The sequence below is a fragment of the Lipotes vexillifer genome, unplaced genomic scaffold (assembly GCF_000442215.2).
Source record: "Lipotes vexillifer unplaced genomic scaffold, Lipotes_vexillifer_v1.1 scaffold513, whole genome shotgun sequence".
NCBI lineage: Eukaryota > Metazoa > Chordata > Mammalia > Artiodactyla > Lipotidae > Lipotes > Lipotes vexillifer.
The window spans coordinates 1676574-1687912 of NW_006777952.1; the positions used below are offsets into that span (position 1 = coordinate 1676574).

Here is an 11339-nt window from a genome sequence, read left to right on the forward strand (position 1 = left end):
GGGCCCGTGAGCCATGGCCACTGAGCCTGCGCGTCCGGAGCCTGTGCTCCGCAACGGGAGAGGCCACAACAGTGAGAGGCCCGCATACTGCAAAAAAAATAAAAATAAAAATAATAGTTTAAAGAACTGATACCAATTCTATATAATCTCTTCCAGAAAACAGAAGAGGAGAGAACACCTCCCAACTCATTTTGTATAGTATTACTAACACCAAAATCTGAAAAGACATTACAAAAAGAGAAAACTACAGACCAAAATCCCTCATGAATAAAGAGGCAAAAATCCTTAACAAGGGCTTCCCTGGTGGTGCAGTGGCTGAGAGTCCGCCTGCCGATGCAGGGGACACGGGTTCATGCCCCAGTCTGGGAAGATCCCACATGCCACAGAACGGCTGGGCCCGTGAGCCATGGCCGCTGAGCCTGCATGTCCGGAGCCTGTGCTCCACAACGGGAGAGGCCACAACAGTGAGAGGCCTGTGTACCACACACACACACACACACACACAAAAATCCTTAACAAAATATTAGCATACATAATTTATCAATATATAAAAAGAATTACACATCATGACCAAGTGAGGTTCATTCCACGGATGCAAGGCTGGTTCAGTAATTTAAAATCCATCAATACAATGCAGCATATTAGCAGGTTAAAGCAGAAAAATCATATGATCATATCAGTAAGTGCAGAAAGTACATCTGACAAAATTCAACATCCATTCAAGGAAAACAACTCTTAGAAAAATAGAAAGAGAGGGAAATTTCCACCACTTGACAGAGTACCTGCAGCAAACATGCAGCTAACATTATACTTAAAGGTGAAAAATCAAATGCTTTCACTCTGACTAGGAACAAGGCAAGGATGTCAGCTCTCCCCACTCTTATTTAACACATTAAGAAGTTCTAGCCCTGTGAATACTGCCCTGGAGGTTCTAACCATGCAATAAAGGGAAAAAAGTGGGTGGGGGATTTGGGAGAGGCATAGATTAGGAAGGAAAAAATAAAACTATTCCTGTTTGCAGATAACATGATTGTCTACGTAGCAAATCCCAAGGAATCTACACAAAACTTCCTAGAACTAAGAAGTGAGTCCAGCAAGATTGCAGGATACAAGATAAACACACAAAAACCAATTATATTTCTATATGCTATTAGTGAACACATGGACACCAAAATTAAAAATTCAATACCATTTACAACTGCAAAAGAAAAGAAGGGAGGAGAGGAGGGAAGGCAAGCAGGCAGACTGACTAGGTATAAATCTAATAATGTAGACTAATGTACAGGAATTGTACTGAAAACTAGAAAATACTGATGAAAGAAATCAAAGAAGACTGTAAAACTCAACATGGTGGACTTCCCTAGTGGCGCAGTGGAAAGAATCTGCCTCCCAATGCAGGGGACACGGGTTCGAGCCCTGGTCCAGGAAGATCCCACATACCGCGGACCAACTAAGCCCATGCACCACAACTACTGAGCCTGCGCTCTAGAGCTTGCGAGCCACAACTACTGAGCCCACATGCCACAACTACTGAAGCCCACACACCTAGAGCCTGTGCTCCACAACAAGACAAGCCACCGCCATGAGAAGCCCACACACCACAACAAAGAGTAGCCCCTGCTCGCTGCAACTAGAGAAAGCCTACACACAGCAATGAAGACCCAATGCAGCCAAAAGTAAATAAATAAATAAATAAACAAACAAAAGACTCAACATGGTAAACATGTCAATTCTGCCCAAATTGATACATAGATTTAATATAATTTCTATCAAAATCCTCACAAGATTTTTTTGTAGATACAGACAAGAATTTTCTATAATGTATATGGAAAAGCAAAGAAATTAGAATAGCTGAAACAATTTTGACATGAAAAATAAAGTAGAAGAATCACTTTATCCAATTTCAAGACTTACTACATAGCTACAGTAATCAAGACTGTGGTATTGGCAGAAGTATAGACACATAGGTCAATGGAATAGAAAGGAGAACCGAGAAATAGACCTACACAAATATGCCCAACTCATTTTTGACAAAGGTGCTAAAGCAATTCAATGGGGGAAAGGATAGCATTTTCAACAAATGGTGCTGGAGCACTTGGACATTCATAGGCCAAAAAAAAATAAAAATAAAAACAAATAAACTTTGGTCTAAGTCTCATAAGTTATATAAAATTTAACTTAAAACATCACAGATTTAAGTGCAAACACAAAACTATAAAACTTTTAGGAAAAACACAGGAGAAAATTTTCAGGATCCTAGACTAGACAAAGAATTCTCAAACCTGATGCCAAAAGCATAAAAGGAAAAATTAATAAACTGGACTTCATCAAAATTTAAAAGCCCCTGTTAACAGGATAAAAAGAAAAGCTACTTACTGGGAGAATCACCTTACCTGACAAAAAGCTAGAATGAGGCATATGTTTTTTAAAAATCTAGAACTATCAAAAACTCAACAGTAAAATAAAAACAATCTAATTAGAACATAGGCAAAACACACGAACAGACATTTGACAAAAGAAGATATACAAATGGCAAATAAGCACAAGAAAAGATGTTCAACATCATCAGTCATTAGGGAAACATAAGTTAAACCACAATGAGGTTTCACTACACATCTATCAGAATAACAAAGATAAAAGAGAGTGACTTCATCAAATGCTGGTGAGGACATAGATAAACTGGATCACTCATTTATTGCTGCTGAAAATATAAAATGGTACAACCACTCTGGGAAACAGTTTGGTAGTTTCTTTAAAAATTAAACATACAACTATCATATGATCCAGCAACTGCACTCCTGGACATTTCTCCCAGAGAAATGAAGACTTAGGTTCACACAGAAACCAGTATACACAAGTTTATAGCAGCTTTATTTTTAATAGCCCCAAACTGGAAACAATGACTTCCTTCATTGGGTGAATGGTTAATCAAACGGTGGTACATCCATCCATGTTATGGAATACAACTCAGCAATAAAAAGCAACAAACATGATAGAGGCAACAACCTAGATGAATCACCAGAGAATTATGCTGAGTTTAAAAAAGTCAATTCCCAAAAGGTTACATACTATAAATTCTATTTATATAACATTCTTGAAATGACAAAATTATAGAAATGGAGAACAATTAATGATTGCCAAGGGCTAAAAAAGGGCTGGGGGCAGGAGGGAAGTAGGTGTGGCTACAGAAGGGCATAATGAGGGATCCTGTGGTGATGGAAATGTTCTGTATCTTCACTGTACTGGTCAATATCCTGGTTATGTAGTTGTACAATATACAAGATGTTGCAAGATGTTCCCACTGGGGAAAACTGAGTTAAGAGTACATGGGATCTCTTTATATTAATTTTTACAACTAAATGTGAATCTACAGCTATCCTAAAATTTAACATTTAATTAAAAGAAAAAAAAAGGATACACACGCCTGCCTGCCCCTGACTATTCTTACTCAACTCACTTAAATAGGGCTAACCTATCCAAATTAGCACTTTCAATCTGGCTTCTTAAAGAAACCAGGGTTTTATCAATTTTGAACATTTAAAATCATAAACAAAACATTAGTTAAAGCCAAATCTATTTCCGTATTTAAGCCTTCCTTTCCAGAATCTGATAATGAAGAGACAATCCTGACTGTCCAGTGGATGATCCCTGGTGGCAATCTCCTACATGCCTGAAAATGAGCTAGGTAGGATCAGTAGCTCCCCATCTTCCCAGTGGTAAGGGTTAAGCACTGACTCAACTTCCCACAGGGTCTGTGGTCAGAGTTAGGCAGCTGACATTCCCAGGACTAGTATACAACCACCTTGAGCAGTTGATGCCCAAGCTCAGATGATCCCCACTTAACTCAAGTGGAATGCTGCTCTCACAAGAGCCCTAAAGAAAAAGAGAATGGAAAAAGACCAGTCCTTCTATTGAAGCAAAACCCTCAGTCCATCCAGCCAGACCTGGTCTACATATGCCAATCTATGGGATACTACAATATCAAGGGCCTAGCCCTCCTGCCTTTAAGTTCAGCCTATACTGTGTGCTGCTTGCTTATCTGACTGTCTTTCAACACGGACACAGTAAGCAACATCTGCTTTAAGAAGATTCCTCTTGGTCTCAAAAGCTTACAAGGCCACCCCTGAGAAATGGATGAATTTTTGGTCTCCAGAATCCAAAAAAAGTAAATATTTCTCTAATCTCTTCCTCAATGCACAGCCCTATAAGTGACCAAAGAAGATTGTTTCTCTTGTTAGGTATCTATGTACATTTAAGGTTAATTAAAGAAGACAATGTGGATATGTGAATAAAACTCTGAGCTAACAGAAAACCTAAATATTTAAGCGTGCCAATTGTCTGAGCGACTGAATAGATCATTTTATTGCATTGTGACTGTCTTACCATCTGCCAACTGAAGACATAATCTCTGCCTTTCCCTATTTCATAGGGATGATGTGAAAAGAAATGAGATAGCAGATGTAGATTCCTTTGCTTTCTGGAGCAATATAATTCGCATAATTTATATTCTAAAAATCAGTCAGGCAATGAAAACCACACTGTTTGATAATGATTCAAAATCCTAACAAAGCCTAGAATGTACATGTACGGCAAAGTAGATAAACATACCTGAACACACACACACACACACACACACACACACACACACACCTCAGAAAGACAGATCAATCAATCGATCCCTGTGGGCTCTCAGAGCTAAGCAGCTGGTATTGTAGTATTAGTACACAAACAAAACACCGTGAGCAGCTATATAGATATAGATAGCTCTCTGTATGTGTATATATGTATATGTATTTTTCCTTTTTTTTTCTTTTCAGGTATGATGATAACAAAATAATCTTCTAGGAAAAATCTGACTCCCCAGAACCAGCAGTTTTAAACAAGCCTCAGGGATAAAGCAGTATGCTGGACACCAACACTGTTTTTCTTTCTTCAAAGCATCTCAGGGAAGCATGAGTTAGACAAGGAAAGCTCTACAGCCTCACCTTACATTCCAGCTTTTAGTCTCTGTCCATTCTTTGGCATGAACTCTTAATACAAAAATATATGCCAACACCTGCTATAACAATGGCCTTGAATGTTCTCTCTGTCATGGAAATGTAAAATGAACCTGGAAAGAGAGCCTGGTAACAATGTAAGGCTTAATTTTGAAGATATTTTTAAATTACATTATTTTTTCAAATCTTTTTGGCCTGATTGATATTTTTTAAACGCCTCCGGTTTATTTATTATACCTCTACTTTGTTTCATAAACAAACAAACAAAGATAAATGTAGCAAGATAAAATAACCCAAAATACATGAAAATGCTTCCACAGTTCATTGGGCAACTTTAGAGTTGGAGAACACTGTTAGCAGGGAACTCGGATACCAGAGAAGCCAAAGGGACAGACTGTTTCCAGAGTCGTTAACTGTATTGAATACTACTGAGGACCAATAAGATGAGGAATAAAAGGGCCCACAGAATTCACAGACACGGAATGAGAGGGAGGTGAGGAGATGGAGACAGCACATAAGATGTGTGGCTCTGTTAAGATTGTACAAACAAGAGGCATAAGGCTATGGGAGATGGCGCCGGGCAAAGAAGGGATCTGTTTGCTGTTTGACTTTGTTTTGGGGATGGGAAAGACAGCCCGAAGAAAAGGCAAGGCTCAAGATGTATGAGGCAGAGAACACTTTAATTCCTTTTAATCTTACTAGCTAGTGTACAAATAAATTATAATTACAGGTTCAAATCTTTTGTTAGATAAATAAAAGTCACAGCCTGTCAAAAACATCTTGAGATCCAAAAGTTATCTTCTGTAGTTAAGACTGGGCAAAATATTGATTGATCTTTGGAGGAAAGCAGAAATACTGAATGGCATTATATATTCCGACTCTAAGGAAAAGGTGAGACTCCTCAAAGGTAAAGATTAAAACTGAGACAGCAGGCATTAGTGCCACCTGCTGGTAAAATGCAAATGCTCAGTATTTTGCCTGAGACAGAAACCAGTCTTAGGAATTTGAACTAATTGGATTAGAGGTTACCTGTTTCCAGTGAGAGTTTCTCCATAATGATACAGAATTCTCAGACCTTCCCACCCAGCAAAACAAAGTCTTTTAAAAAACACTCCTGATTAGTTGGTCATCATCCCTTTACTTCAGTACATTCAATAGTAGGAGGCACACAAGTCCAAGACTTGTTACATCATCACTAGGTCATTTTAAACTGAAATAGACCTTCTCCTGATTTCTACCCACTTACATTAGCCTTCCCTCTGCTGCAATACAATAAATCTCCATATGACAGTCCTTCACCATCAGAAAGCAGCCGTGTCTCCACTTACTTGCTCCTCAGATTAAACAACCCCAGTATTTTTTTTAACTGCTGTTTTTAAAACCTCCCACCATCCCAGTTGTGGGATGTAGGTCAGTCTGTCAACAGTCCATAAGATATCTTAGAGTTTTTATTTTCAGCACATAGGCCAGTGGTACGATCACTTTCCTCTATCTGGGCCTTAACACACAATTGGCTCACACTAAATTTGTGGTCAACCAAAATCCTGTCCAGCTAGATTTTCCCAATCCAGTATGCATGCAACTTAATTATTTGAATCTAGTGCAAGTCGTTTACCCTTGTTAAATTTCATCTCATAACAATTTTGATTGCACTTTGTCAAGATCACTTGGGACCCTGAATTCTTGGTGCCACTAAATTTGACAAGCTACTCCATAAATCTTCATCCAAATCAATGATAAAAACTTGGATAGGAAAGATCCCTAGAAAGTAATTAATACTAAGCCACCAAGAATACTCTTTGGGTAGGGATGTTCATCATCTGCAAATCTACTTACTATTTACTAGTCTATTTCAGCAATGAGGATAATGGAAAACTAAGACAAATGCTTTAACAAAATCAAGATATTATGTAATAAGCACTGCATGAATATAGTGTCCGGGGACTTCCCTGGTGGTGCAGTGGTTAAGAATCCGCCTGCCAACGCAGGGCACATGGGTTCGATCCCTGGTCCGGGAAGATCACACATGCCATGGAGCAACAAAGCCCGTGCACCACAACTACTCAGCCTGCGCCCTACAGCCCACGAGCCACAATTACTGAGCCTGTGTGCCACAACTACTGAAGCCTGCGCACCTAGAGCCTCTGCTCCGCAACAAAGAGAAGCCACTGCAATGAGAAGCCTGCGCACTGCAATGAAGCGTAGCCCCCGCTCGCCGCAACTAGAGAAAGCCTGCGCACAGCAACGAAGACCCAATGCAGCCAAAAAATTAATTAATTAAAAAGAAGAATATAGTGTCCTCACATTCCTGTCAAAAATGCAGTTTATGAGTTTAGCAAGGTTGTTTTTAGGTGAACTCATGGAAAATTGCTCATAAACCATACTGGGGTTATCAGTGGGTAGTTTCCTACGTCCAATAATTTAATTATTTTATGACTGTTTTATGATTAAATATTTATGACTTAACACTTAAAACAGCAGATTTATGGTGACTTGTGTATGTATTTCACTCATCCTAATGGGCTGAAGATCACCTTTTCCAAAAGCAAATAGTCCTCCTGAGTGAAATAAACTGTGTCTCCTCTGCTTAGGCATCCATGCTTAAGTGAGTGTATCTTAATTGAATACTGATCCAAAGTTACTTACAAATTAATGGTAGCTCAGATCATTCAAACAGGATCCCAGGTTATAATTCCACTGCGTCTTGAGATTTGAACAATCATGATGTAACTATATGAAATATATCCTGGGCTTCAACTTTTTTCTTTAATATATTTATCTGGACTTTTTCATTTTATTTATTTATTTTTTTAAGATTTTCTTTCTTTCTTTCTTTCTTTTTTGATGTGGACCATCCCCAAAGTCTTCAGTGAATTTGTCACAACCCTGCCTCCACTCTATGCCCTGGCCTTCCTGCCGCAAGGCATACGGGATCCTAGTTCCCCGACCAGGCATCGAATCCGCAACCCCCTGCATTGGATCGTGAAGTCCCAACCACTGGACCACCCTGCATTGGATGGCGAAGTCCCTGGACTTTTCCATTTTAAAGACCATTCTCTGTGCTCATGAAAAAGGAGCAAAACAAGAAGTGTTGCTCTAGAGTAGAGTGTAGAAGTCCAGATGTGGACTCTGAAGCCCAAGTGCCTGGATTCTAATCCCAGCTCTATCATTCACTAGCTATGTGACCTGGAACAGGCAATTCAACCTCTCTGTGCCTCAGTCTCATTGATAAATGTGAATAATGACAGTACCTACCTCATAGAGTTATAGGAATTAAATGAGCTAACAAGTGTGAAGGGTTTGTAACAGTGCCTGCCACACAGTAAGCACTAAAGACTTCAGATGTTTGCTATAATTATCATTCTTGATCACCTATGAACATCACCCCTTCTCACTCATCCTTTCCCTGCACTTGCTCTGAAAATAACAATATAGTACAATGGTTAGTTAAGAGCTGGGCTCTGAAGTCAGAAAAACCTAGATTGGAGTTCTGTCCTCACCCTTTATCAGCAATACTACCTTGGGAAGTCGCTTAACCTCTCTCAGCCTAAATTTCCTCATCAATAAAATGAGGATAAAAACAGTATCTACTTCGTGGTGCTGTTGTGAGAATTAAACAAAAATGAATGTCACACCCCTCATGTAGCACTTGGCACATAATATACGTATTCAATGAATCTTTGCCGAAAGCCCTCCTTCGTGCCCCTTAGCATTCTGGTAGGTACAATCTGCACCAGACCAGTCTCTTTTCTGACAGTCGTATAGATTCTTGATGCTTTTGGCAAATATCTTTGGTTATCTGCCTCTATGCAACTCTGGTAGCTGTTCTGTGTTTTGTAGACAGATACCTTTCTCAACATTCCTCCCCATTTCCTTTCTCTTTGAATTGTTTGTGGTTATTACATCAGAATTTAAGAATTTCCTGTTCTTTGTGAACCTATTATTATTTTGGAGCCTATAACCATGAGACTGTGCCCATATTTTTTTCCCTAAAATATCTGCTTTCTAAAACACAGGATTCACGAGTGTTATTTTTTCATCATTATTAGAAACTTTAAAATAAATGATAATTTTCCGATCAATAATCTATCCCTTCTATTTTCCCAATCACTGGGAAAAAGTAAATTCAGGATAATGGTTCCCACCATCGTTTCCTTTACCACCTATGAGACTAAATGATTAATAAATTAAAAATGTTATCAGATACTCTTTTTAGCAGAATGAAACTTCTGACAAATATCTAGATGGTTAAAGAACACATTACTACTACAGTTTGTTTCGCAGTAAATTTTACAATCTCATGCGAGATTCTTTCATATCTCTCCATCAGAATATCACTTTTGTTCCTTTCTTCTTTTATAGCTCTCTACCATATTCTTCCCCAGCAAGGTGGTTTCCATCTTATGTGTACATGCGCACACGCGCACACACACACCCCTCATTAGCCCCTCCTAGCATTCCCTATTGGATGTTTCTTTTCAACAAAGTACATCTTCCAACGACCAGAATTCTTACATGAGTACCATCCTACCACCTCTTGGTAACAGATACCTTCTGGTTAAAATACTGTCTTCTTTTCTATATATACTACATTGATATACAAAATCATATATATACAAGGTACTGTTCCCAAACAGTTTTTTCCCCAAATGCCTTCTTTCTGCCATATGTTTTCCTCTCCTAAGTTATCTATTTTTATAATCTTATATAGGCTTCTTTCTCTTCTTTACTGACAAATGTAATAAGCCTCTAGCCAAAAGGCAATACAAGTTACTCTGCCAGAAGCCCACTACTGCAGCATTACTGCAGTTCAGGAAACCAAATCCCGTTTTGATACCCTCCAACTGTTAATTGCCACATCTATCCTTGTCTTCCAAAGTTAAGAGCAGCAAATGGAGATATAAAAAAGATATGAGCTGTGTCTGCTCCTCAGAACTCCAAAACCCTAGATTTCTTTTAAACATTTCCATTAATGTACACAAGAAAAGTTATTTTGACTAGACTGTCAACTTTAAGATAGCAAGGACTACTTACCTTTTACACACTACCGCCCAGTGCCTAGTACATGTTAGACCAGAGGCTGCATCCTTTGACCCATGGGCCAAGTCCTCCCATAGCCTGTTTCTGAATGGCTCACAGCTAAGAATGGTTTTTACATTTTTAAAGGGTTGTTTAAAAAGAAACAAATAAAAAATCACTCAGAGGAATATGTGACAGAGACCATATATACCCCACAAAGCCTAAATTTTCCACCTAGCCCTTCTCAGAAAATGTTTGCTGACCCCCGGATCAGACCCTCAAATGTTTGTTAAAAGAGGAGGCAGGGGGAGGGGAGGGAGCCCTCACAATGGGAAAGAAGACACAGATTTGCAACAAATATATTTTGAGATCACTGCAAATGGTGAAACTCTCATAATAAGCACTGTGCAGGTCTTTAAGTCATTCCTTGACTTCCATTTCCACTGAGTTTCAAGAGAAACTAAAGGTCGTTCATCAGTATATTTAAGAGATCATAATTTTTGGGGGGGCAACGTATCTAATCTTGAATCACAGGTGCTCCTAGGAGAATTAAATTTAAACCTTGGTAGTACACTTCTCCAACTAGCCTAGTTAACATAAGTGTTAGTCATCAGCAAGGTGTAAGGTGTCAATTCTCAGGTATGTACCCTCATACGTACATTCTTTCCTTCCATGCAGCACCAAGTGCCTAAGCACTAACAACCCACAACATTTTACTCATCTGTTCCCATGTGTCTGTACATCTGTTACCTCAAAATTCAATAACTGAGAATGCTCCACAAACCCTGTAATAAAGCTCTGAACACTGAAAAATGTTTAACCAAAACATGAAAGTCCCATTCTCATACAATATCAGAGCAGTAGTACTAGACCTATTCATAGCAATGTCTATTAGAAGCACTTGCAAAGGTGTACCTGAAAATGCTGCTCCATCACTTGGATTTTTCCCTGGTCTGGGCACTTTTTTAGAGCTCGATCTGCATAATGGAACAGGATTTCCACCATCTGTAAGGAAAACAGCTTTGTATATAAATTAAAGTATGTCTCTAAAGTTTTTCAATACTTAATATATGTGATCTTCTTAAATAATACAGAATCAGGCTTTGCTATTATATTAAAAATATAATTTAAAATTTTAGCGACTTTATTTCTCAGTTTTTTTAACCCCAGCCTAATTTCTTTCAGCCTCAGGGTTAGTACCAATTTGCTAATCTTTCCAAATAAATACCTCTAGGTTCCAGACCTCATTAGTATATATATTGCTCAGGAAATAAAAAAGTTGAAGTTTAGCTCTTCAGTTATCCTCTGCATATGTCTTTCCCT

The 11339-nt window shown here is 38.7% G+C and overlaps 1 protein-coding gene across 2 annotated transcripts in view; it reads right to left on the minus strand.

Annotated features, from left to right (window-relative positions):
* The window catches only part of VPS8 (VPS8 subunit of CORVET complex), a 282734-nt gene that overhangs the window by 214059 nt on the left and 57336 nt on the right, over positions 1–11339 (minus strand). For both annotated transcript variants that reach the window (XM_007451396.1, XM_007451397.1), the window contains one exon: positions 10932–11021. In XM_007451396.1, coding sequence (XP_007451458.1) covers positions 10932–11021 — 90 coding nt within the window. The remainder of the gene's footprint in view (positions 1–10931; positions 11022–11339) is intronic.